Source organism: Lutra lutra, chromosome 5, assembly GCF_902655055.1.
Source record: "Lutra lutra chromosome 5, mLutLut1.2, whole genome shotgun sequence".
NCBI lineage: Eukaryota > Metazoa > Chordata > Mammalia > Carnivora > Mustelidae > Lutra > Lutra lutra.
In genome coordinates, this window is record NC_062282.1 from 42,896,549 (window position 1) to 42,923,698 (window position 27,150).

The following is a 27,150-nucleotide window of genomic DNA, read 5'->3' on the forward strand; positions in this document are numbered from 1 at the left end:
CTCCGTGTGCCAGCTGCCAGATGCCAGGCAGGGCCTGCTCCAGCAGAGGTCAGTAAGTCCTCTTCCTGCTCTGGGATCTGGTGGCTCCAGGGTGCAGAGTTGTGTATGGAGACACCTCGAGTCCACTGTGCGTGGACCTTACACCCAGGTGCACCCAGGGACTGTGCAGGAAGTCAAATGAAGGAAGGAGGAGGTCGGCTATGGGACTGTGTGGCCTGTGGGGATGAGTGCCCAGTGTCAGCAGAACATGCTCTTTTTAAAGAAAAGTTAGAAGTTCTAACTTATATGTGAAATCTCCTGATTTTGAAATATTGATAATGAATCTCAAATTTAAGAAAATGCTGTGCTAGCCAAAGAATGCACATTTGCATCCTGTTTTGGCCCGAGGGGCCTGGCTTTCTGGTTCTGCTCTGTGGAGAGGGGATGGGGCTAGGCAGAAGCCTGAGGAATGGGACTTGGGGGCAGGAAAGGGGGTGGTACATGGGGATGACTTCAGAGAGGTGATGACATAGGAACTGGGGTCTTGAAGGATGAGTAAGTATCCCAAGGGGGAGGGGGAGGCATTCTGTCAATGGGAACTTGGTGAGCACAGGCTTAGATGCATGACCAAGACTGGTGACTGGCTGGGCGAGGCTGGAGTTAGGAAAACCGCTGGCAATGTCGGCAAGACCCAGGCAGGGCCAGGGCAGCAGGGGAGGGAGGGCATTGAGACCTCCGCCTCCAGCTGTCCTGGAGGACTTGGTGGCTCCAAGGGGATTAGAAGCCCCCCAGTTCCCCATCCTTGAACCACAGGGGCCCTGGAATGCAGGCGTGTGTGGAGGGTCTCGAATGGCTGGCTCCAGGCCCTCATGGGGGTTGCAGGGGTGAGGGGCAGTGCTGGAGGCTCCTCTTGCCAGCAGTGTCTCACCCTCCCCCGCCCCCCACTTCAGAGTATTTGGCTTCTCTGGGGACGGGCTAGTCGACCCACTTTCTTTCTCCCTTTACCCTCTCCTGGGCCTGGGCTTTGCCATGGCTTCCTCCCTGGCCTCCTGGCCTCTTACCTATCTGAACTTTGCCCATCCGTGTGGCTCCAGGGAAAGGCCACGGCCTCTGAAAATGGGGATTTGGGCTTCTGAGGACTGGCTGTCAGAGGCTTGAGAGAGCATGGGGCTGACTTGACTGAGCTTTGCAGGCTCAGTTCTTGTCCACACTGGGCCTCCATTCACCAAGCAGCCAACGTGCACAGGGAGAGGGGCTGACCCCAATTTGGTGCTGTGTGCCCAGCACGGTCTATGTGCTTTTTATGTGTCAACTCACTTAATTTTCACAGCTCTAGGAGCATGTCAGACTTTGCTGTTTTACAGATTAGGAAACTGGGAGCACCGACAAGTTAAATAACTTGCCCAAAGTCACACGGCTACTGGGAGGCTGCGTGAGTGTGAATGAAGCTGCCTGCTTCCAGTCTGCGTGTAACCGCAAGGCTTTCTTATGGTAGCGCTTTAGGTCCTCGGGTGGGTTTGAGGGTATGGGTCTGGATTCCTTGAAATTGTTACAGGATTTTGCAGCATATATGTGTATTCTTTTTTTTTTTTATAATTAATTTTATTTTTTATAAACATATAATATATTTTTATCCCCAGGGGTACAGGTCTGTGAATCACCAGGTTTACACACTTCATAGCACTCACCATAGCACATACCCTCCCCAGTTATATGTGTATTCTTTATGGGGAAATGTTGTCAGATTCCCACAGGGGTCTAGGACCTCCAGATGCCTGAGACTGCTGGTTGCATCATTAACAGGGACACTGAAAGTCTGTTCATGCAATCGACCAAGGGCCAGTGATCATAGCATCCAGGTCTGCAGGGGAAGCACAGTTGGGTGGCTGGAGTGGCTAGATGCCCCCAGCGTGGCAGACTGCCAGGGCATCAGCCAGGCTGCTGTACCTCTCCACCCACTGTGCTGTGGTCCTGGACCCAAGGCCGAGAGGTGGGGCCACAGGGCAGAGGGTTGCCCTTATCAGTGGGAAATGGGATGCGGTTGCAAAATGGGAATAAACAGGACTATCACCCCAGCCCTCCAGCTGTTCCAGGAAACCTGTTCCCTCTTGCTTTGCTCTCAGCTAGAGTGGCAAGGAGTCCCTGGAAAGCTCGTCTGGGTCTCTTATCTCCAAGCTGAGGCATGTGCCTTTCCCTATTCCTCCCCCCCCAACTTGTTCTCCTGGTTATTTCAGGTACCACTTCCTCCAGGAAGCCTTCCTTGATCCTACTCCTCCTGAAGAGTTAAGTCCCCCTGAGTTCTCTCAAATGCCCTTCTCCCACTACCACACTCCTCCCCCTGCATTGTAGGTATCTGTTTTCTTGGCTACCTTGGGTTCCCCATGGTGCTGGCATATAGTAGGGACTGAATTGCAGAATATGGGAGGTGGGAGAGCCCCTCTGCGATTGACCCAAGCTCCTTTCTGACAGGCAGGAGGCCCGGAGAGGGGTTAGGGGTGTGCTCCGAGTCACACAGCATGTCATTGGCAGAACTGGGAGTGGCACGGGTGTCTGGGACATATTCTCATTTCCCACTCCTGCCTCTTGCTTCTGAGCACATCTTCTAAAAACATTTTTTTTTAAATTTTCACAAACGTGGTAAACAATGATTGTAGAAAATTTAGGAAACAAAAAGAAGAAAATAAAAATCATTCGGACATAATCATCGTTAACATTTTGGGCTTTTTGTTGTTGTTGTTGTTGGGATTTGGTACCAGTTTCTGGCTTACACATAACAATTTTTAACAGAAATGTGACCACGCAGACTGTTTTTATAAACGTTTTCCACTTTAACAACATGTGTGGCAATTATATTTTTGTGTCAGTAAATGTCCTTCTTCCACATCTTGTAGAAGTTGTAAGTGGCTGCCTGGGATTCTGTCTGATGCTTGCATCATAGTTGCTAAGGACAATCCCCTGTTGCTGGGCATCTGCTATTACGAGCAGCATGGGGATACAGATTCTTGTGGGGAAATCATCACACATGCCTACAGTTACAACCCCTATGATAGTAAGTTCCTAGAACTGCGTTTGTTGGGTCTCTGGTTTGCTGGGGCCAACAGTCAGGACACCAGATAGTCTCTTGGGCCTGGGAGGGATTTTCAAGATCTTCATCCCCTAGTCTGGGCCTGAGGCTTCTATTAACTCCCTGGCTGTGCCCACCCAGACCCTCACACCTTCTGTCCCCATCTCTCTCCTGCTGGCTTCCAGCAGCTACTTCCACTCATGTGTAAGGTGGACTGGGGGCCGTATGTTAGTGGGTGTGGGTGTGTGGTCTCCATTGACTTTCCAGTGAGACCAATACGGGTGGCCTGCTCTGGGCGGAGGATAGAGCTGAAGGGGACCCAGGAACCCCAGCTGCCTGATGAGACGGCTGAGCCCATTCAGAGAGAGAAATGGGTGGGGGGCACTGTGGGTGAGGAGGAGATGGTGAGGATGGGGTGTTCAGCCGTGATTTAGAATTCCGCCTCTGACTCCCAGGCCTTTGCATGTTTGTTTCACTTTGTCCTTCCTGCTTCTGGGGGGTCTCTTGGTCTGGTCTTGGACTCTGTAATTACAATGAATAGCAACCACCATTGCAGACACCGTGTTGTACCCATTATGCACATTAGGACAGGGGTCTTACACCCTGAGCCTCTTGTGAGGCAGGTACTGTTGTCAGCCCAGTTTCACAAGTAGGGAAACTGAGGCTCAGGGAGATTACAAGGCTTGTATGACATTGTGCAGCCAGGTTGGGCAACGGTGCTTGAGTGTGGGCCCACTGAGGTCCGGTCCTGTCTGTCCGTAGTCAGCAGACCCCCCCAGAGCCCACTCTCTGACTTTTCACCTTCGGCTTTCCTCATCTCTCCACAGCCTTGGCCCCGGGGGCCCCACGGAGCGAGCGACATGTGGCAGTCCCGGGCCGGCGCAGCGTCCTTCGGCCCACTGCACAGCACCCCCAGGAGGCCCTGACGCCCTGGGGGCACTTCTCCTGTGCACAGGACCACGTGGGGGTTTGCCATGGTGACATAAAGGGGCACAGAGGAAGGAAGGAGCGCGACCGGCCTGCAGACTGTGCCCCTGGCTGGGAGGAAGGGCCGGGGGCCCAGACCCTCCACTCCTGCCGCCCACCGAGGGCTGCGCTTGCTCAGTGTCTGTGAAACTGTTGCTCAGTGGACGACTCTGGTGTCTCCTCCTGCGTGGGGCCTGGGGGTGGCCAGGGCAGGTGAGCCTCCGGCGGCCGAGGTCTCGGGGGCCAGGATGCCTGCCCTGGCGCGCCTCCGGAGGCTGTGTCGGCACGTGTCCCCGCAGGCTGTCCTCTTCCTGCTGTTCGTCTTCTGCCTGTTCAGCGTTTTTGTCTCAGCCTACTACCTATATGGCTGGAAGCGGGGTCTGGAGCCCTCGGCAGATGCCCCTGAGCCAGACTGTGGGGACCCGCCCCCTGTGGCCCCCAGCCGCCTGCTGCCCCTCAAACCCATACAGGCAGCCACGCCCTCCCGCACGGACCCACTGGTGCTGGTGTTTGTGGAGAGCCTCTACTCCCAACTGGGCCAGGAGGTCGTGGCCATCCTGGAGTCTAGCCGCTTCAAGTACCGCACGGAGATCGCACCGGGCAAGGGGGACATGCCCACGCTCACTGACAAGGGCCGTGGCCGCTTTGCCCTCATCATTTATGAGAACATCCTTAAGTATGTCAACCTGGACGCCTGGAACCGGGAGCTGCTGGACAAGTACTGTGTGGCCTACGGTGTGGGCATCATCGGCTTTTTCAAGGTACGCGGCTCTGGGGGTCCCAGCAGTTCATAGCTCTAGCTGAGTTTGAGTCCCCATTTCGATCTATACTCAGTAGCTGAGTGTCTGACTTTTTTCATCTGTAAAATGGGTATAATGGTAGGCCTACCTCCTAGGATTGTCATGAAGGAGAAGTGGGTGAGTATCTGTAAAGCAGTTGGAGCACACAGTGCCTGCTGTCTACTAAGTGCTTTTTAAATACTAGCTTTTTGGGGTGCCTGGGTGGCTCAGTTGGGTAAGTGTCTGCCTTCAGCTTAGGTCACACGATCTCAGGGTCCTGGGATGGAGCCCCACATTGGGCTCTGTACTCAGCAGGGAGTCTACTTCTCCCTCTGCCCCTCCCCCCAGCTTGTGCAAGCTCGCGCTCACACTCTCCGTCTCTCTTTCAAATAAAATCTTTAAAAAAATACATTAGCTTTTATTAGGAGCACATGGCAGGGGGATTGCCCGGCACACAGCAGGGACTTGCCTAAAGGAAGCCCCCGGAACGGTTGTGAGGTGGGAGAGGCTTGGTGCCGTGAACATCATGGCAGTCTTCCCAAGGGACAAGGTGTGCCCTCATTTTGCAGATGGTCAGACCAAGGTGTGGGAAGGTTATGTATCTGAGGCTAGGTAGCCTGGAAGTGGGAGAGCCAGAATTTGAACTCCAATTTAGGTGGTCTGTGCTCTGGATCCTGTGCTCTTTCCTCTTGGCTCTGGTGGGCTGTGGCATTTACGCACCTCCTGAATAGAGCCATTTTGCATTGGAGGAAAGAGGAGAAAGAAATCCCAATGGGCAGGTGAGCTGCTCTGGGCTCCGTGGGGGCACCCAGAACGACTGCTGGGATCAGAATCTTTGCTGAAAGTGTTGTGAAGAAGCTGTCCATGGGGAGCAGCTGGTTGGGGGAATCTAGAAGCTCTGGCTTCAAGATGGGCAGTAGGGACTCTAGGTAAGTGCTTGGGGACATTCAGCAAACATTTACTGCATGCTGACTGTGTTCCAGGTCCTTTGCTAGGCACTGGGGACATGGGGGTAATCGAAGTGTGCAGAGTCACTGCTGTCACGGAGTTGACATTTCAGTGTAGTGGGGTGGGGTCAGTGACAGGCAATGAACAAGTGAACGCACCATATGGCAAATGGCGATAAGTATGAGAAGGAATAAAGCTGGGAAAGGGCACAGAGAAGTAATGGGTATGGGCAGTTGACACTGTTTTTGATAGAATGGCCACTTTGACAAAGTGACTGGAAGGAGGGGAGACAAGGAGTCACATAGTTCTCGGCACAAAGGGTCTTCTAGGCAGAGGTGACGTTAGTAAGTGTGCAGGTCCTGAAGCAGATTCTTTGTTGGCATGAGCTGGGAGAGGAGCAAGAGTGAGTCAGAAGGGGCGCGTGTCTGCCGGCGGGGCACCCTCTGTCCCTAGGCGTTCGTGAGCACCCTGTGCCCTGGACCCTGTGCTCGGTGTGGGGAGGAGCCTGGTCCAGAGGAGGGTTCCCACGGTGTGTCTTTTCCCACATGAGTGCAGCAGGATGCTCTGCCACTAAAAGAAGGTTTTATGGGCCAAGAAATTGAAGGCCCTTAGAAGTCCTGCAGTGGAGCAAACCTGGTGAGATGGCTTGATCACAGAGGCCTTTATTTCACAGAGCATCCTCTGGAAGACGCTGGCCTGGTTTATGGCTTTTCATCTGCCATAACCTCAGACTGCCTCTGCTGTCTGTTCTTTCTTTTCTCGTGGACTCTTCCGTTCCCTGCCATGAACTTCATTAAGTTTGATCCGGAGCCTCAGGCCTGAAGAACATGACAATGGCTGATACTTACTGAGTGCTGCCCCAGCCCTGTGCACTGTCCGTGCGCTTCGTGTGAAGAATGAACTCACCCAACACCCGCCAGCCATCCTCTAAGGGAGGTGGATATCGTCCTGATTTTAAGAGAAAAGGAAACTGAGGCAAAGAGGGGTGAAGAGATGTGCTTCCACTCCTCTGTCTAATAAGCACAGATCCAGGATTTGAACCCAGGCAGTCTGGCTGCAGAGGCTTTAGTCATAAGCACCATGTGATGAATCCAGGGCCTCAAATGCCCCTTTTGGAGTAGAATTTGCATCAGCACAGAACTCCCGTAGTCTCCAGGGACCAGGCAGGGGGCACGGTTGGTGCACCAGAACTTGGGTCCTGTCTAGTCCTAGTTCTTGGCTCTACAGAAGGTGGACATGAGGCCCCAGGGAGCAGAGGGACAGGCTCACTGTCTCTCTGGGGGGTCTGTGGAAGTTCCAGTCTCCGTGCTCTTCCTACCATATCCTGTGAGATAGGACGACAGCTGCTTGGTCTTGAGCCGGGGGCCTGTGACTTTCTTCTCAAACAGAGCCCTCTGGTGGTCAAGTTCCATCTTTTGGCTCTTTGCGCAAGGCCTGCGTTGGTGCTGTGCCTTGGGCCTGTCAAATCCAGAGGGTCTCTGCACTCCAGAGGTCTGGAGACACTCGCTTGCCAATTGCACAGGTGCTGGATTCCCAGATCAGTGTTAGAGCAGGGGCCAAAGAGTCCAGACCCTTGTTCACATCTTTCTGTCATTTATAAGCAGAGGGACCCGGGGCAGGATCTTCAACCCGTCTGTGAAGCGGGGCCGTGTTGAAGATGACAGTGGGTGGCACCCTGAGCCACCCATTAAAGGGCAGCTAGTCTTGCTTTGTCATCTCCGCGCTCAGCAAACACAGCTGGCAGTCGGTCGCCTCTGTCTGTCTCGTGGCTCTGACGGGCACGCGCCCCTGGGAGGTCCTGGGGGGTCAGGGCTGATCTTCATCGATAGTCTTGGTTCCTGACATCGTTGTGTCTCAACCTCATGACTCCAGGGGCCCTGGAGCTGACCACATCCTGGCAGGGGACTGACAAGGGCTGCCCAACCTCTTTTATCGCACACTTACTATGTGCCAGATGCTGAACGCATTGCTTTGCGGGCCTTATCCTGGGTAAATCTCGTGACCACCCTGTGAAGGAGGCATTTTATTTTCAGGAGTAAATTGAGGCTCCAAGCAGAGTAGCTGTTTGGAGTAACATGGCCAGTAAGTCAGGGCTGAGGTTAGACCACCACACTCCTGCCTTCCAACCCAGCCACGCACGGGCATGTCAGTGCAAACGGACGGACGGATTGGGGGACTGAGACCCACAGAAGACCCCCTTGGGGGGGTCCCAAGGTCATCCATCTGGTTACTAACAGAATCTGTATTAGGCCTCCCGATTCCCAGGTCAGGGCCCTTCCTCCCTCTACCTGCATGATTCCGTTGGGAGATTTGGTACCTCCTGAGTGGGTCCTCAGTGCTGAGGAACAGGAGTGGTTCCCCTCCGGTGGGCTGAGGCCTATAGGTGGGGTCATTCTCTGCAATGCTGAGTCTTGCTCTCCATTCCCTTCCCCAACTGGCTCCTTTGCATTGCTGACTGGCTTTCTGCCTTCCTCCATATCCCCCAGCTGGCCGCTGGCTGAGCTGCCTGGGCCTGGCAGTCAGCTCAGGAATGGGGCTTTGAAATGGGATCCCCCAGTGCCTGCCAGCCAGTGTGGCCTCCCAGGCCATAGCAGGTGAGGGACAGGGCCTGAAATGTCACTGGGCCCCCCTCTTTTGCCCCCACGTAGCCCAAGTAATTCCTATCCTTGGCCGGTGATGGCTTAGGGATCCTGTGGACCTCAGGGCTGAGTGGAGCGGCCTCTCGGGCTGGGGCTCTGCATTGGGTCTCGACTCTTGAGGCTAGTTGAGGACAGGGTGGGCTTTGGCAGGTACTGGTATGTGGAGAAGTGCAGGTCCCTTACTGCATTGTATGAGGCCAGAGCCCTGCAGAGCCTTTGTGGGAATTAGAAACAAGCACTCCTGTGTGAGGGCTCTTAGCAAAAGACACCCTCTGCGCACAGACGGCTCTACTTGGGGCATGTGGCTCCGTCCTCAGCTGAGTGTCCTGTGCAGTGCTCACCTGGCCAGCTCTCCTGGGTGGCCCTGGGTCACCCTCCTAACTTCCTCTCCAGACTCATTGGAGGCCCTCATTTGGTGCCCTTTGCGTTTCCCTACCCCACTCATTTCCACACGGCAACCAGATGGATCTTTTAAAAATGCCAATTGGAACCTGTCATCCCTCTTTGAAACCTTTTGATAGTGTTTCTTTGATGGTTTCCTGCTGCCCCTTGAAGCCTCCAGGATCCCAGTTCTGGTCCCAGCTGACCTTCCTGCCTCGTCTCCTCCTCAGCCTCTTGATCACTCTGCTGGCCTCTTGCTATTCCTTGAGCTCTCTCCTTCCTCAGGGCCTTTGCACTTGCTGTCCTTTGAATGTGGCCCCTACTCTTTCCCTAGTTGATACTTAAGCATTCTTTTTTTTTTTTAAAGATTTTATTTATTTATTTGACAGAGAGAGATCACAAGTAGACGGAGAGGAAGGCAGAGAGAGAGAGAGAGAGGGAAGCAGGCTTCCTGCCGAGCAGAGAGCCCGATGCGGGACTCGATCCCAGGACCCTGATATCATGACCTGAGCCGAAGGCAGCGGCTTAACCCACTGAGCCACCCAGGTGCCCCTTAAGCATTCTTTAAACCTTAGTTTGAAAGTCCCTTCTCTGGAAAGTCTTCCTTGAACCAGCTGTGGCCAGTTATTGACTGTTCTAGAACTATGAACTTGCTCTGTGTAGCATGTGCCTCACTGAAGTTTTGTATTTATTTCTGTGATTTTGATTGCTTTCTCTCTTCCCTGCTTGACTTTAAGGTTCATGAGATCAGGAGCTATGTCTCTTTTCCCTCGCTGTATCCCTGGCATGAAACATAGTAATAGTTGTGGAATCAACAAAAGAAACCCATATTGAACAACTGTCAGGGGCCAGGTACTAAGGATCTGTCTGTCCCCTTTTATTCTTTTAAAAAATCCAGTTAAGTCATGGCTCAGTCCGTTAGGCATCCGACTCTTGATTTCCTCTCAGGTCATGATCTCAGGGTTATGAGATCGAGTCTTGCCTCTCTCTCCCTCTACTTCTGCCCCTCTCCCCTGCCCCCGCCCCCTGCAAAATAAATAAAAATAAAAATCCAGCTCACTCATCAAACGTGTTTGCTGCTTCTGGGTATCAAGCTGGGGGCACCTGTTTAGGGGCACCTGGTTCCAAAGGTGGCAATGATATAGCACTTGCCTTCGAGAGGGCCGACTAGTGGGAGAGAGACCCTGAGCAGATAATGTAGCGGCCAAGGTAAAAAGTACTGTGGATGAGGCTCTAACCTGGTTCCAGGGAGGCCGGTGCAAAGGAGGGTTTTTGGCACTGGGTTTTGAAGGATGAACAGGAGTCTGTCAGGTGAAAGAAACAGAATGGAACTGGCACAGGGACAAAGGCCAGTTGTACCATATCTGGAGCAGGTGGCTAGGAAAGGGCAGGGGTTGGTATGAAGGACGGGGGCTGTGAGTCTAGGGAAGAGGAGAAGGGGTGCTGTGGGTACTGTCTGCAGATCCCACATAGCTGGGCAGCACCAGGCCCCGGGGGAGAAGGGAAGCACAGGGAGCTGGGCTCCTGAGAGGTGGTGGCCTTGGGGGTGCTGGGTGCATATGGAGGATTGGGGATGCTATGGGGCACCCCCAGTAGATGCCTCCTCTTTGATCTCTTCTGCATTGGCATCCACCTAAGATTTCTCCCAAGGAGAGGACGGTGTAGCAAGAGCCAGTTGGGAGAGCCATGCAGAGGGGCCTGGTAGCTGGGCATGTGGGCTCCAGGGGCAGATGGTCTGGCTGGTCACTGGGGCTCCTCCTGGCCCCATGCGGCCGAGGGTAGCCTCAGCTTCCGCCCCCATGAAGTGCGATAACACAGGCACCATGTCCTGAGGCTGGTATGGGGACCGAAGGAGCAACTGTGGTGCTGCCAGCCCTGACCCAAGCACTTCGCCAGGATGAACATTCATCATCCTCTAGCATCCCGTGAGGAACATTTTACAGCAGAGGAAACAGAGGCACAGAGAGGTTACATAACTTGCTCGAGGCCAGGCAGTCTGGGGGCAGAGTCTAGGTTCAGAGCTGCTAGACTTTCCACTGTGTGATTTTGGGTAAGTTACATAACCTCTCTGGGCCTTTGTTTCCTCACCTGTAAGATGGGAATGACAGTGATGCCTCTGTTGTGGGGTCACGGTGATGATTAACAGCATCCCTGCATGCCATGTGGCATGACCTGGGTTCCTGGCTTTGGGAAGTACGTGGTGCATGTTTGCTGGTATATTGCTGGGACCGACAGAGCTGGGTCTGTGCAGCTAGGTTAGTAGAGGGCCAGCGATGTGATAAGGCCCCCCTGAATGTCCGAGAACACCATTGACACTATTGTGACCAGTCCCCACCTGAGATTGTGCGTTCCCTGGGGGCTTCTGGATCTGACGGTTCTGTTGCCCTCTCCCTGCCCTCCTCCCTGGCTACAGGCCAACGAGAACAGCCTGCTGAGTGCGCAGCTCAAAGGTTTCCCCCTGTTCCTGCACTCCAACCTGGGCCTGAAGGACTGCAGCATCAACCCCAAGTCCCCGCTGCTCTACGTGACGCGGCCCAGCGAGGTGGAAAAAGGCGTGCTGCCTGGCGAGGACTGGACCGTGTTCCAGTCCAACCATTCCACCTACGAGCCGGTGCTGCTGGCCAAGACGCGCTCCTCCGAGTCCATCCCGCACCTGGGCGCGGACGCCGGCCTGCACGCTGCGCTGCACGCCACCGTGGTCCAGGACCTGGGCCTCCACGACGGCATCCAGCGCGTGCTGTTTGGCAACAACCTCAACTTCTGGCTGCACAAGCTCGTCTTTGTCGACGCCGTGGCCTTCCTCACGGGCAAGCGTCTCTCGTTGCCTCTGGACCGCTACATCCTGGTGGACATCGATGACATCTTTGTGGGCAAGGAGGGCACACGCATGAAGGTGGAGGACGTGAAGGTATGGCCGGGGGCTGCCAGACAGGTCGGGCGGGGCCTCGCCACCTTCGACCCTTGGGGTTCCCCGTTGTGACTTCGCGGTCTACCTCTCCCCAGTGCTATGTGCGTCCCCCTTCCTCGGCCAGGCGGCTTTAGCGATTAGACAAAAGTGTCACTGGAAATTATATTGAAGCCTTGAATTTTGGGGTGTGGAGCTCAGGAAGGTATCCGCAGTGGGAGAGATTCCACTGTTGAAGCCAAGGGATGGGAGCTCTGCAAGGTTATGTATCTGCCTTTTAATCCAGATGCGATGTTTCACTCTCAAAAATGTTTATGTCAGTCCTAGAGTTCCCACAAAACTTTTTAAACAAGAATTAGAGCTTGAATCGTACACAGGCATATTCTAACCGAGGTCTGTATAAATAGCGGAATGGATGTGTTTATTTCAAAAAGTGTTTACCCAACTAAACTGTATGTAAAAGCATTTTGCAGACCTTGAAATTTTACACACACGCATCACTGCTGAAGAGAAGCCTACAAATGAAGACCATTAAGCAAGCTTTAAAATGCACTTTCATCTAGTCTCTATTTTACTCAGAGTTCTTTGCAAAGAGAACGGTATCGCTAGAAATCAGTACTGGTTGCCATAAATAGAGGGCAGGCACAACAGCAGATCCAAGGAAAACAAAGCCAGGGGATTCAATTCTACAGAGATACTGCTGCCTGATGACCCTGTCCTCCCTTAGGAGATTAGCAGGCGTTAGAACATATTAGCACCAAATCCAGACCTCGCTTTGATGTTCAGGGGGCAAAAGAGACTTAGTGCTCTCCTCCCAAGTGAGCCCTGTTGTGGGCACTGTGTTCCCTGTCCTCCTGAAGTCACGATTGGGGTTGGCCCTGGGGCCTGGGAGGAAAGCAGAGGGGCAGGAGTGAATGCTCTACTCTTCCTTACACCTCCGGAGGAGAACAGCAAACGGTGTTGGGAGGCAGGCACTGTGTGAAGAGTCAAGACCCATTGGACCCTGAATTGACTGGAACTCATGGGCAAGTCCCTTCCCATGTCTGAGCCTCAGTGGGGAACTCCCAAGAGGGGCAGATAGGAAGTTTTCAGGCTGTTTTCCCACCAGGGGTGGGGGGTATTAGTTTACAGAGGGGCAGGCTTGGAGCCCTCCCAGCATCCATCTCATGGGACGGGGCTGTGTTGCTCTGATCTGCTTTGCACATCGTGTCTGCTCCTGGGAGTTCACGTCCTCGAGGGCTGTCCTGTTGAAAGCAAGTGTTGGGATGATGCCTGTCGAGGCTCTCCGGCTCTGAGGCTTCATGCGATGCTGTCGCCGACCTCTCAAAGTAGATCGCTCTGTTTGCTGCTTAGGGCGCTCTTCTGCTCTCTCCTGCTGTACCCTTAGTGTTTGCTGCTGTCCAGGTGAGTCCTTGAGACTGGTGCAGCATTGATCCCACGAGGAAACCAGGCTGCCAGGCTCGCGGCGTCCCCCACGAGCCGTGAGGCTGCCCTGCTCACTTCTTATTTTCCCCACTTTGTCAGTGAGGGATGAGAGCAGGTCGAAGCTGTATCTGTCCCAGGATACTACTAGCGACACCCTCTTCTGCGCTCTCAGCTTCAAGCACACTGCCGATTGCCTAGCCAGCCAGGGTCCCACTTGCCTTAAACATCCTTGTGAGTCTGAAGGGGCAGAGGTTTCCTCCTTCTCCCCGTCCCTTAATCCCAAGCACAGGCTACAACTCAGCCTTTCTTCCAGAGACATGAGTGTCGCCCGGTTAACCTGGACAGCACTGGCGTGCGGTGTGGGTTAAATCACACAGACAGCAGCTGCTTATGCAGGGCTTGGCCAGTCCAGGCTCTGCACTTAGCCCTTCCTGTATATGGCCACAGGGGATCCTCATAGCCGCCCCGTGAGGCGCGTATCATCCTAAGTACCATTTCGCAGAAGAGACCACTGAGGCTCAGAGAGGTGATGTAACTTGCCCAAGGCCACACGGCTAGAGCATGCATGTCTGTCAGGTAGTGCCTGGCCTTGGTGAAATGCTAGTGGGGGCCCCAAGACTGTCCATCTGCAGAGCGGTCGGACAGCATGCTCTTGCAGGTGTCTTAGCAGCCTTGTGTGCTTTGTGCAGTGTGGGGACTTTTGGAGTCCTGACTCCAGAGTACAAGTGTGTGTATGTTCTGCAAGTGTCAGCCTCCCTTTATTGACTTGCCCAGCGTGGGGTGCGCCATGCTTGGGGACATCGCATGTCTGGGGACACCATTTGTCTTTAGAAAGTCAAGATCCTGTGACATCAGCCTTGGCGCTCACCGGGAGAGACCCTCCATGTTTGACGGATGAGGATCTGAGGCTTAGAGGGGCCATGGCCAAAGACATAGTCATGCCACCATTCTACGTTGCTGACTAAAATGTCAGGCAGTTTGACACGCAGATTCTCATTCAATCAGCCCAAGAGGAATTATTACCTTCATTTCATACTTGGGGAAACAGAGGCCTAGAGTAGTCACGAAGCTTTCTCAGGGGCACATAGTAGAGCTGGGCTAGTGACAGATCTTCTCTGGCTGGAGGCCTGGGGCAGGTGGCAGCTCAGGGCTGGCTTCATGGGTATAGGAACCCCGCACACAGAAGGGGCCTGTACAAAGTTAGTGCTCTGCCCTGGCCTTGATATTTGAAACGATTTTGGAGCAAGGGTCCCACATTTTCATTTTTTGCTGGGCCCTGCAGACTCTGCAGCTGGTCCTACAATAGTAGGATCTTTCTGGGCCCTCAGTGGGAAGAACAGAGCCCCTGGCTTTCACCTCACCCTCTTCTTCCTCCTCTGCCTATCCTAGGCCCTGTTTGATACACAGAATGAACTACGCACGCACATCCCAAACTTCACCTTCAACCTGGGCTACTCAGGGAAATTCTTCCACACAGGTAAGCGGGCCTGGCTCTGTACCCAGGAGCAACTTCCAGGGGCCCTCAGCATCTGGATCCATGGAGAACTGTGCCTGAGGGGCTGATGGGCCCATGTTAGGGCCACATTTGACCCTGGTGGCCTCCCCCTGATCCGGCAGCCCACAGACAGTCACAGCCCCTGGGGAAAAGGGCATTTGGGGGCAGCAGTAAGACAACGTAAGCCCTCACTCACCCCTCCCTGCCTTCAGCCTGTGCTGTCTTTGGGGGCATCTTCTCCCTCTTGTCTCCCCCTCTCCTCCATCTTTAAAAATTATTTGTACTATGCCTGCTTAAAAAGGTAATCGGGTGAGTTTTAAGAACACCGCAGAAATACATCGCGTGGACAGTGAGAGTGCCATATCATTGTTGCCGCCCCAGAGACGGCCGCTGCCATTCACTGTCAGGTCTTAAGGGTTGAGGTTGACGGTGCAGGTGGCGGGGTTCATGCCCTCCCTTTTCTTTTGGGCTCTCCCAAGTTCCTCAGATGCTGCCCCTCTGGGCTGAGCAGGAGGGAAAGACTGTCATCTGTAGGCCAGACTCCCTTCCGCTTGGGCCACCGTGCGGAGAGCCTCTCTGCAATTCTAGGAAAAACCCTGATACTCTGCAATTCTGGGTGGGGCGTGGGGGGAATTCAGCAACAGGCTCCCAAAGCCACGTAGCAATACTGCGTCGTCTGAACGCATTTTTTGGATTCTCGGTCCTCAGCATTTCAGAGGTAGTTTGAGTCATAGTATGAGACAGGACTAGACGTCCTATCTGTATACAGAGCGGCTCAGATTGTGACATAGAAGACAGATGACAAATGGCCCAGTAGGCAGACAGGAAGCGGATCAGAGCAGGCCTCCCAGAGCTGGGAGAAAGCTCTGGGACCGCGGATGGCACGCATGGGGCCCCAGGGCCCAAAGAGGAGAGGACTTGGCCACAGCCTCCCGGAGGCCGGGCTGGGCTGAGCAGCCGGTGCTCTGGCTGCAGGTACCGACGCCGAGGATGCCGGGGACGACCTGCTGCTGTCGTACGTGAAGGAGTTCTGGTGGTTCCCCCACATGTGGAGCCACATGCAGCCGCACCTTTTCCACAACCAGTCGGTGTTGGCGGAGCAGATGGCTCTGAACAAGAAGTTCGCTGTCGTGAGTAAGATTCCCCACAGGGCGGAGCTGGTGGGGTGGGCTGGGGGCTGGGGTCCCAACCACTGGCCTCTCGCCACTGTTCGGCAGCTCCATCGCACAGCATTTCGTCAGGGTCTTTGCAGCCCCTGTCTCTCTGAACCCTCGCAGAGACCCTGAGAGGCCATTATCGATACTGTCCCTTTGAGCTAAAACACCAAAGCGCGGGGACCCCCAGCAGCTGGGAGGAGGGCCCGCAGGGTTTAAAGCCAGGCCAGTTTCTTTCCTGAGCTCAAGCTCTGTCTTTAGGCCAGAGTGGGAGGCCCAGGGAAGCTGGAGCTGGTACTCGGGGAGGAGGGAATGAGTCCCAGTTTCAGGCTCAGCCTGGCCCACCAGCCAGTCAGAGGCCCCACGACAGGCAGGAAGATCCCCTGTCCTTGCTCCTCACTCCGGGGTGCTGGAGGGCATGAACACCGGGCTGAGAGTTAAGAGTTCCCCAGCTTAGTCAGTCCCTCACTCCGAGACTCGGGGCCCAGTCCTTTCCCTCCCTGGGCCTCAGCTTTCCCATCTGTACCACGAGGGCGTGGACTCACTGCCCTGCCATTCTAGCCTCTGATTTCTCTCTCCCGTGCTACAAAGGGGAAATGAGACCTGGTGGGGAAGGAGCCCCATACTCACCGTGGCCTGGACCCCCTCTCCCCAGGAGCACGGCATCCCCACAGACATGGGCTATGCGGTGGCCCCCCACCACTCGGGTGTGTACCCCGTGCACGTGCAGCTGTATGAAGCCTGGAAGCAGGTGTGGAGCATCCGCGTGACCAGCACGGAGGAGTACCCCCACCTGAAGCCGGCCCGCTACCGCCGCGGCTTTATCCATAACGGCATCATGGTGAGTGGGCCCCCGCCACCCATCTGGGGAAGCATGGCCTGCGTGCTCAGGTTAGGGTCACAGGCCAGGCTCTGCTGTCCCCTCGGACATCCAAGGAAGGTTCTCCATCTCAGGGAGGATTGGCTGCCGGGCTGGCCCTTTCCTGAGCTCCTTTTTAGCTTTTGTGACAGGGCATTGGGAGCTGAACACTTTTTAAAGGGGCCTCAGGTGAGGATTGGGAACAGGCCTCTGTCTCATTCGTTTGCTTACTTCAACACTTTTAATGAGCTTCTGCAATGTTCAAGGCACTGGGGATGCAGAAGTGTACAGAACCAGTGAAGGTCTCTGCCTTTGTGGACCTGACGTCCTAGTGGCAGGAGATAGTGCACTCACAGATGTGTGACATGCGTAATGTAAGGCCAGTTGGTGATGGAGCCATGGAGAAGAGTCAGGCGGGGAAGGGGAGTGCTGGGGAAGAGGAGAAGTCATTTTAAATAAGGGGAACAGGAAGGGCCTTCCTAGGAATGAGCCATGTTGCTATATGAGGAAAAGCTTTCAAGGCAGAGAGAACAAGTGCAAAGGCCCTGAGGTAGGCAGGCTTTGTGCTAGGTGTATTTGAGGGCCAACTAGGAGGCCAGTATGGCTGGAGGGGAGTATGAGGTGGGGGAAAGAAGGTTAGAGGGGTGATGGGCCAGCCACATCATGTAGGGCTACATGAGGCCATTGGATGGACATTAGCTTTTAGTGAGATGGGAAGTTTTTGCATACAGTGTTATTATGATCAGGCTCATACTTTTAAAAAGGTTTCCCTTGTTCTGGCTGCCTTGAGTTGCAGAGACTGCAGGGGACAAAGTGGGAAACAGGGAGACCAGTTGGGGAGGCCACTTCAATCTTCCAAGATCAGAGAGTGGTGGTTCCATCAGGGTGCAGGGTTGAGACGTGATCAGATTCTGGACTTAATCAGAAGGTTGAGCCAATGGGATCTGCTAATAAATTGGAGATAGGGTGTGGGGGAGAGAGATGAGTCAGGATGACTCCAGGGTTTTGGGCCTGAGCCACTGGAAGGATGAATTGTTGACAGTCCAGATGGGGCATGTGTGGGAAGGCCAGATTTATGCTTTCATCTGTCCATCTGTCCATCTGTCTATCCATCCACCCCTCTCTCCTTCCCTTCCTCCACTGACCTCCTCAATACCAGGCATTCATATTCTCTCTGGGGGGGAGGTGGTGACCAGACAAGCAAGTTCTCTGCTCTCTTGGGGTGCCGTTTTATGAGAGGAGACAGAAGCGACAGTTAAGCCAGCCAGTCACTGGGAGCATCCCTGGGCAGGTTCTAATGCTATGAGGGGTTTGTGAGAGTGACCGGGAGGACTGCTTTGCAGAAGGTCAGGGACCCTCGCTGGGCAAGCATTCTCACTTGCCTATCTCTGTTACTTTGGGGCCCGCTCATTTTGTTAACAGAGAGTAGCGGCGAAGTTTGTAAAACGGCAAGGGCCCACGGGCTCACTTGAGGGAATGCCGCAGGCTGCAGAAGGTCACTGGAGGAGAGGACCCCCAAGAGTGGGGGCTGTGTAGTCACATAAGTGGGTCAGAGCTCTCCTCTGCCCCATCCCCAGGTCCTCCCACGACAGACCTGCGGCCTCTTCACGCACACCATCTTCTACAATGAGTACCCTGGTGGCTCCAGCGAGCTGGACAAGATCATCAACGGGGGCGAGCTCTTCCTCACCGTGCTCCTCAATCCTGTAAGTGCTCATAGCCCGTGGCTGGGGGTGAGGGGCCGCTGCTGGACAACCTGTCTGCAGCCAGGGCTGGCTTTCCTGGGCCTGGGAAGGAGGAGGTGGCAGCCGGTACAAGGGCCGGGAGTGGGGACATCTGCCCTACACCCCTGGCTCTCGCCCTGCTCTGCTGTGTGACCTTGGGAAGAGAATCCGAGTTGTCTTTCCTTTTTCCTTCCAGAATCTTGTACTTCAGTGCAGTAATGTGAGCGTTTTTGTCTGTGTTCTTTTTCCAGTCTTTGTGTGTGTGTATAAATGTATGGATGTTAGGTACTAACAAAAATAGTAAGTCATTAATCCATAAACTGTATCTGTATATATACATTTATTTTGAAGTACATATATTTTAAACTATTCATCTGAGCTTTCTGGCCCTCTCTTTCCTTATCTGTAAAATGGAAATAATCATCCGTGCTTTAATACCATTAAGTAGATACTAAGCAGTGGTGTTACTCAGCTTTATGGGATAACTGAGCCCTCCTTGTCTTCTGTGAACACTCCACTGAAAAAAATACAGAACACGCATATGACTGCACAGTAGGTCAGCTTCCCATTTCAGGGTTGTGCTAGTTGGTGGTCAGTCAGCCAGACCTGGGTTCACCTGGCTGTGCCTAAGCCAAGGCCACTCAGCGAGTCTGCTAACAGCCCCAGGGAGCCTCGGAATGGTCATAGAGTGACTTCTGCAAGCTGTGGCCTGACCAGAAGAGTCAAAAGTGGGGTGGAGGGGGCTCAGATGCTGACCGGCCCTGCCCGCCCTCCCCTGGAGCAGATCAGCATCTTCATGACACACCTGTCCAATTATGGGAACGACCGCCTGGGCCTGTACACCTTCAAGCACCTGGTGCGCTTCCTGCACTCCTGGACCAACCTGCGGCTGCAGACGCTGCCCCCCGTGCAGCTGGCACAGAAGTACTTTCAGATCTTCTCCGAGGAGAAGGACCCGCTCTGGCAGGTGGGTGGGTGCGTGGGTGCGGGGGGCGGCCTGGGTGTCTTGTTGCAGAGATGGAATGCCCACCACTGCCAGGCATACATACCAGGCATGGGCTTGGCTCCACACTCTCAGTCACTCTTGAGTGCAAACTCAGGTGCGCTCTTACACGGGCACACTCGCATGTTCTCACACACAGGTATGTACACACCCCCCCACAGACATGCATGTGTGCACACTCACACACACACCTTCTGAAAAAGCATAATAAGGCTGTAAAGGAGCAGAGTGTAGATCAAGGGCAGATCAAAGCACCTGCCTGGCCTGGTTAGACTCAGTCCTTTATGTCCCTTCGCATGCTAGAAGGCTCTGTACCACGGGAAAGGGGACTGATGGGAGGGTTTGGGGGGGCTCTGCCCTGGGGACTGTCAAAATCTGGAAAGAGCAGCTAAGCTGGAATGGAAGCCATCTCATAGCTCAGACCAGGGGTCTGCAGGCCAGGGCTCATGGGCCAGAGAGGGCCTGCAGTCTGTGTTTGTAAGTGAAGTTTTATTGAAACCCATCCACACTCATTCTCAGACGTACTGGACGTAAAGGGCTGCTTTTGTGCTACAACGGAATTGAGTAGTTGGGACAGAGACCAGGTAGTACTCGAGCCTAAAAGAGTTACTAAACACCCACTTACCCAAGATTTACTAACCTCTGCAGAAGAAGTTTGCTGACCCCTGGTTCAGATGCAGCTCACCCAGTTAAACTCAGCAGATGCCCGTGAGCTGCTGTTGCGTGCCAAGTACTGGGCTGAGTGTTTTGCTAGGACTAACTGGAAGTGGTCCCTGCCTGCGAGCAGTTCAGTGTCCTGAGGTGGGATGTGACAAGGACACACATAGTTACCCTACCTGCCAGTGCTGTAAGAGCCACATATCTGTGTGCAGTGAGAGTCCATTCATTGGGTTTGGGCCTCCCCCTCACATTCCTTCCATTGTTGTTTTAGGACCCCTGTGAGGACAAACGTCACAAAGACATCTGGTCCAAGGAGAAGACATGTGACCGCTTCCCAAAGCTCCTCATCATTGGCCCCCAGAAAACAGGCAGGTCTCTCTGTTCTTGGCCAGGGTCCCTCGCCACCTGCTGTCTCAGCCACAGAATTCCGGGACCACCTTGTCCTGGTTCCAGTCCCCGACAATCTGCCCCCCTCTTTCCCAGGAACTGAGAATGAAGTTGGGATGAATATGAATTGTTGGGATGAACGTGAACTGCCTGTCAGTATGGAGGTGGGGAGAGGGTGGAGGACGGGCATAGAATTTGCTTATCAGCCCTGAACCGCGGCCTCAGGGAGCTCTCTTCCTGGGTCTCTAGTCTAGGCAGAGAAGCCCAGATCAGCTGTTCCACACGTTTGAGCAGTGCCAGGCAAAACTGGTTCAGGGCAAAGAGGACGGCATTCGATTAGTCATGTCTGCCAGAGGTACAAGGGGGAGGAGCAGTGATATGCTTGCTAAGCTTTTGGCGTCTACACATACTGTAAAGCACGAATGGGTATGCCCATTTTACAGATAAAATAACTTGAGGCTCAGAGAAGTGAAGTGACCTCCCCTGACATACTCAGTTAGGCAATGACAGATCTAGGTCTTGAACCCTTATCTCTCTGACCCCCCCAAGCTTATACTCTTAAAGAAACTAAACTCTAGAGTTTCCTTCTCCTCCAAGATGTCTTATTATAGCCTACAAATCATAGACTCACGCATAGGAAAGGAATGAACTCTCTGAAGGAAGGGGTAGGTCCTGTACTGTCGAGTAGGACAGACAGTGTGAATGAGGGAAGGGCTCCCAGAAGAAGACATTTGAGCCAGATCTCTTAGCCCTTCATGAATTTCCCGTCAACAGACTGCAGGGTCTAGAGCTCCCTTTTCTCTGAGCTCCTCCCACGTGTCAGAGGACAGAGGCCCAGACCTGGAAATCTTCTAGTTCTGGGATTATGAGACGACCCAATGATGGCATGCCTCCTGGAGTAGAAGGGTTGGAAGGATTCTGAGGCCAAGTTCTTGGTTAGTGTTTAGGATGCCGTGATGGATTAATGATGTCTACAGTGGATGCAGGAGTTGCAGTTCCCATATGCATGCCCTGTATTTGCTGTCCTGGCTTTCGTGAAGTTAATTTGGATTGCACAGGTGTAGAAACTAAGCCCCAGAGAAGGCAAGGGACTTTCCCAGGATCTCCCCATGAGTCATGGAGAGCTGGAGTCAGAATCCATGATCCCAGCTCCATGTTTGTGCGGGGCTGAGCCCTGGTCTCAGCTATCTTCCATCCCTGCAGGCACCACGGCCCTCTACCTGTTTCTGGGCATGCACCCGGACCTCAGCAGCAACTACCCCAGCTCAGAGACCTTTGAGGAGATCCAGTTTTTTAACGGCCACAACTATCACAAAGGCATCGACTGGTGAGTGGCCCTGTCCGTCCAGAGCTGGATGGGAGCTTGCTGACATGGAGTCTGCCCCGGAGGAGGTCTGCCGTGCTCATGGCAGGAAGCAGCTGGCCCTTGCTCACACACAGCTGAAGTTCCTGTAAACAGGGACAAAGCTCAGTGACCCTTGAGTCATGATGTTGGAGCCTTGTCATGGGCGGGACATTTGATGAGGAAGCCCTTTGCCCCTTTCTGTCACTGCCTGGGGTCAGAGGCTGCTGGAGGTGGGAGCCAGCACCTCCCTTGCTTACGGGAAAACAACCTGAATCCCAGTGGAGGACAGTGACTTGCCCAAGGTCCCAAGAGCTGGGGACAGGGCAAAGGGGCTAAAATCCAAATGTTCTGACCCTGAGAGCTGGCCGAACTTTGCTTGCCTCACCGTGGAGCAGGTGGTGTTCTTGTGAGCCCTTCAGAGGCGGCTTGCCAGCCTGTGGGGAGTTACCTGGGGAGGTGGGAGGTGGTAGCAATCGTAGCTTCTTTCCAGAACCTGTCATCAGAGGTTATGGCCGTAGGGGGTAGGGGTGGGGCACGTGGGGATAGTTTTCCGCTCCAGTCATTTCAGTTTGCATCTTTCGCGACTATTCGCTTTTTCTTACCCTATCCGTCTATTACTCTTATTATTTTCGTGTCAGTGGTTTGCCTGGTGGAGAGATTATGGCCCTTCTTCTGTTGGTTTCTGTACTTTTTCTCTTTCTCTTTTGTCTATTGTCTGCCTGCCTAGCTGCCTACCTGTCTCTGTCTCTAACACGTGGACTATCTCTGGGGTCCCTGAATGTCGCCCTCTGTCAGGTTTTAGGGAGATGACGTGGTACAACACCGTACATTTAACCTCAGCAGGGCCTGGGGCAGCGCCCCATCAGCAAGCACCCCAGCAGCACATACACGCATGAACACGTTTCTAGCAAAGACTGTGACTATTTACACTAAGATTAATAGGTCCGGTTTTGCTGCCAAATGGCTTTGCTCTAAACTTGAGGGAAAATGCTTCTGTTTTCAGAGCTTTCTCAATTTCGGTGTTACAGACAATGGACTGTGGGTGTACAGATGCTATTTCATAAAGAAAATTCAGAAATTGAAACTAACAACGCTGTATGTTGTAATTAGAATTGGAAAAATAAATAAAATTCAGAAATAGGAGAGAGCTAGCAGTTCCTCAGCCCCATTCCCAAGATTTTGGTTTTGTAGGTAGGTATAGGGCGGGGTGAGGAGCCTTAGAAGCCCCAGGGTAGTTCTGACAAAGGGGTTTCTGGGACCTCCCTGGAGTAACCCTGTCTCCCAGGATCCAGTAGGATCCTACACCCTTACCTAACGTGGGCCTGTGGGCTTTGGTTCCCATGAAGCCCTGAAGTTGTCCCTCTATTCTGTATGAGTAGGTGCCCCTGGGAGGCTCTGGAGTGTTCATTTAGCTTCCTGAGGGGTCCTGCAGAGCTGGTCCCAAAGGGCTAGAATGGGCATCCCTTGGGCTGGGATATGGAAGGTTCCTCTGGAAGGCTGTCAGACTGACCTACGTGAGGCCAGGGAGGGGTGTTCTAGAAAGTGATATTCTAGGCCAGTGAAGAAACCCTGTACTCGGGATGGGGCAGAGCCAAAGGGGGCATCTCTTGGGTCCATTCAGGCTCTTCCTGGGGTCAGAGGTGTCCCAGTTTCCCCGTAGAGCAGTGGGTTAAGGCCCTGTCATTTTAACTAGGAATACCTCATTCAAGATTCAAACACACCACGCACCATCCTATGCCTTACAACCCATATCACTTCCATAAGTCTTCCTATCCTCCTGACTCCAAGGTCCCCCCGAAAGGAAATGGATTCCACAAAGGGGGACTGCCCAGTGGCCAACCATCTAGAATCCCTACCAGGAGCGGGTCATTGGGGTCAGCGTGCCTGCTGGCTTTCTGAGCTCCGACCCCCAGCGACCTCTCCCGCCGCATTCCTCCGGCCCCCTTCTCACGAGTCTTGCCTCTGAGCTCTTCCCTCTGGGCTTCCTGCAGGTACATGGAGTTCTTCCCCATCCCCTCCAACACCACCTCTGACTTTTACTTTGAGAAGAGCGCCAACTACTTCGATTCGGAAGTGGCGCCCCGGCGGGCGGCTGCTCTGCTACCCAAGGCCAAGGTCCTGACCATCCTCATCAACCCAGCGGACCGGGCCTATTCCTGGTACCAGGTGAGCTGGGGCTGGGGTGGAGCCCTGGGTAGGGGCATGGGGCTCTGTCCACCACTCAGCTACTCATACATTCATTCAACAGATACTTACTGAGCCCACCTGCCCACCCTGCTAGCTTCACAGGGGTCCCGCCTCTGATTCTGACACCAACAAGGGGTGGAGGCTGGTTCCACTTTGATGAAAGTGAGAGTGGGCGAACAGTGATCTTACTAACTGGCCTCCTCGCTAGGCACGAGGTGGGGTGGGGGTGGAGATTCAGAGAGGGATAAGGCTTAGGTCTCCGCGTTCATAGTAGGGGATGTAGACACCTGATTAGGTAACGAAGTTACCTGACTGTTGTCTGAGCTAGAGAAGGTAATGATTCCTCCTCCCCACTCGACAATGTAAGAACTAGAACTTTCTTTAACTTCAGTGACCTGACTTAATTTCTTCTGAGCACCCATTCCACTAGGCTTACAGGAAAGCCTAGGATCAGGCCTTTTGTGAGGTTTCCTCCCCTGCCTGCCGGTCTTCCTGGGATTCTGGTCCAGGGCCAGGATGTGGGGGGGTGAGTAGCTCGTCCACCCGCTGGTCCAGGAAGGCCTCCTCAGGACTGGCCACTTTCAGCAGCTCCCTGCAGCCCTCTGAGCCTGTCCCTTCCTCTCTGGGGCCTCACTGCATCTGCCATCCTGGTGGCGGGCCAGGTACAGATCCTACTTGCTCTCTGCTCCCCACAGACTGCCCACTCTGAGGGATGTGTGAGCCTCGGTACAGTGGGGAGGCCTAACAGTATGACCCCTGGAGGGCAGGCTCCTGGTCTCTGGATGGGACCAGCCCATGGCATTATCAGGTGGCTCAAACATGGCATTTTCTGATTCCTTTCCTATCCCGTCTTAATCTGTTCGAGCAGCCATAATTACAGTATCATGGACTCGGGCTTAAATAACAGGAGTTTATTTCTTATGGTGCTGGAGTCTCCAAGGACAGGATGAAGATGCCGGCAGATTTGGTTCCAGATGAGATCACTCTTCCTGGCTTTAAACAGTTGCCTTCCCACTGTGTCCTCACAAGGCAGAGAGGGAGAGAGCGAGAGCAAGAGCGGGAGCACCACTCCCTCTGGTGTCACTTCTTACAAGGGCACTAACCTCATCATGGTGGCCCCACCCTCATGACCTCATCTCCCCCCCAGGTACCTCCCCAAGGCTCCATATCCCAAAACCATCATACTGTGGGTTAGGGCTTCAACGTAGGAATTTTGGGGAGGGGACACATACATTCAGTCCATAATAACACCTTCTAATTTCTACAGAGGACAAATTCTCAGTTTAGTATGAATGGTTCTTAAGTCCTTTCTAACGTTGCTAAGCTCTGTTTTCAACAAAAAGAGTGCAAGCTTTGGGCTCAGGACCTGTAGCAGACATTTATTTGTATCTGGCTGGCATTTGCGAACATTCCTTTATTTTTATTGTATGTATGAATGATCACCTTCTTTATGTGACAGCTGAGTCTGGTCTTCTATTTATGGAGGCAGTAGTGAGTTTTATTTTGAAATAGTTTTATGTGAATAAGAAAGATGAGTCAGTGTGAATCAAAGTGTGTGGACCTCGGCACACACAGGTGGCTTGTGGAGATGGGAGACATCAGAGAGGTGACGGGAAGACAGTCAACATGTGGAAACTCAGATCTAGTTCGACTCCTGTCTTGCAAAGGTGGAAAAACTAGGGCTCTGAGAGGTCATGACTCCCCAAAGTCAAAGTGTAGTGAGAGGCAGATCTGGGACTTGAACTTGAACTTGAACCCAAGGCTGCTGGTTCCGGGCAGGGTCTTTGGGCCCCTTCGTGGCTGCCAAAGAGAGCCTCTTGTTTTGTGCCCCTATGTGACACACTGACCCTCTTCCCTTACCTGCAGCACCAGCGAGCCCATGATGACCCAGTGGCCCTGAAGTACACCTTCCACGAAGTGATCACGGCTGGGCCTGATGCGTCCTTGAAACTGCGGGTCCTCCAGAGCCGCTGCCTGGTCCCCGGCTGGTACGCCACCCACATTGAGCGCTGGCTCAGCGCCTTTCATGCCAACCAGGTAGCTGCCTATCCCTGGCCCTTGGGGGGGGCAACTCAATAGTTCTGGCTTGTGGCAGCTGGCAGAGAGCCTCGAATCTCTTTTGTCAGTCACGGGGACCGAAATGTCCTCATTGGCGAGCTAGATCTTTGGGGTCTTTGAAAGTTTCGTTCTTGTGCATCCCAAGGCTAATGTGTGAAAATTCCCTGAGCCCATGTCCTGTCACCAGGCTCTGTGTCCCTGAGAGGACCCCAAAAGCCCTGGGGTAGGCTGCCTTCCTGGGAGGGGTGTGGTGATGTGGAGAGCCTGAGTGGAGAGGTAAGCAGGGCCAGATCGCATGAGGCATTTTAGGGAACCTCTTGGAGGGTTGAGGTGGGAGAGTGACATTGGGCCAGAGGCTTAGAGAGAGGCAGAGAGGGATATGGTAGGGTTGTGATGGGCAGGCAGGAGTGGAGTAATAGCTTCCTCTCTAGGAGAGGGAAGCCGGCAGAGAGCAGGGAGTTGGACTGCAGAAGCCTGAGGTGTAGGGACACCTGCCATGCAGGAGTGGGAGAGGAGGTAGAGACTATGGAGTGAAGAGTCCCCAGTTTGTAACCATGGCTGCTGACAGAAGACCAGGAACCTGTTTGCCCTTGTAGTAAATACAGGTTCAGATCATCCATGTCTCTTCTCTCTTTTCTCCAGATTCTGGTCTTGGATGGCAAACTGCTGCGAACAGAACCTGCCAAAGTGATGGACACAGTGCAAAAGTTCCTTGGGGTGACCAACACTATTGACTACCACAAAACCTTGGCGTGAGTGTCTTGGCTTTTCAATGGGGTGATTTTCTGAGCAGGCACCTGGACCCAAAAACGAAAGGCCTGAATAATTATGGAGGAGATACAGATAAATTAGAGTTAGAAAGTGTGCATATTCCCAATGGCTGTTTAGTGGAAAAGCTAATATTAATATGATTTGGGTCATATTAATAAAGGTATCAACTCAATTAAAAAAGGGAGGTGGTAAATATGTTCCACTCTGGTCGGTCCCACCCCTGGGGTTTTCTTTTCAGTCTGTGCTGAACATTTCCAGAATCTTTTATTAAACTAACTTAGACTAACATTAGGCAGCCCTAGTTCCCACAAGGGCTTCTTAGCATTAGGTCATGATTTAAATATAGTTACAGGAAAAGGAAGCTACAGATAATTGTCGATGGATTATAATCGCACTCACACAGAACCTGGTACAGGTGCAC

General features: G+C 53.5%; 1 protein-coding gene across 4 annotated transcripts in view; it reads left to right on the forward strand.

Annotated features, from left to right (window-relative positions):
* The window catches only part of NDST1 (N-deacetylase and N-sulfotransferase 1), a 58,709-nt gene that overhangs the window by 24,320 nt on the left and 7,239 nt on the right, over positions 1-27,150 (forward strand). For all 4 annotated transcript variants that reach the window (XM_047730566.1, XM_047730567.1, XM_047730569.1 and 1 more), the window contains exons 2-13: positions 3,871-4,770; positions 11,170-11,664; positions 14,476-14,563; positions 15,557-15,711; positions 16,391-16,576; positions 18,172-18,300; positions 19,103-19,285; positions 20,253-20,349; positions 21,572-21,695; positions 23,705-23,879; positions 25,767-25,937; positions 26,601-26,710. In XM_047730566.1, coding sequence (XP_047586522.1) covers positions 4,258-4,770; positions 11,170-11,664; positions 14,476-14,563; positions 15,557-15,711; positions 16,391-16,576; positions 18,172-18,300; positions 19,103-19,285; positions 20,253-20,349; positions 21,572-21,695; positions 23,705-23,879; positions 25,767-25,937; positions 26,601-26,710 — 2,426 coding nt within the window. In that variant the 5' untranslated portion in view covers positions 3,871-4,257. The remainder of the gene's footprint in view (positions 1-3,870; positions 4,771-11,169; positions 11,665-14,475; positions 14,564-15,556; positions 15,712-16,390; positions 16,577-18,171; positions 18,301-19,102; positions 19,286-20,252; positions 20,350-21,571; positions 21,696-23,704; positions 23,880-25,766; positions 25,938-26,600; positions 26,711-27,150) is intronic.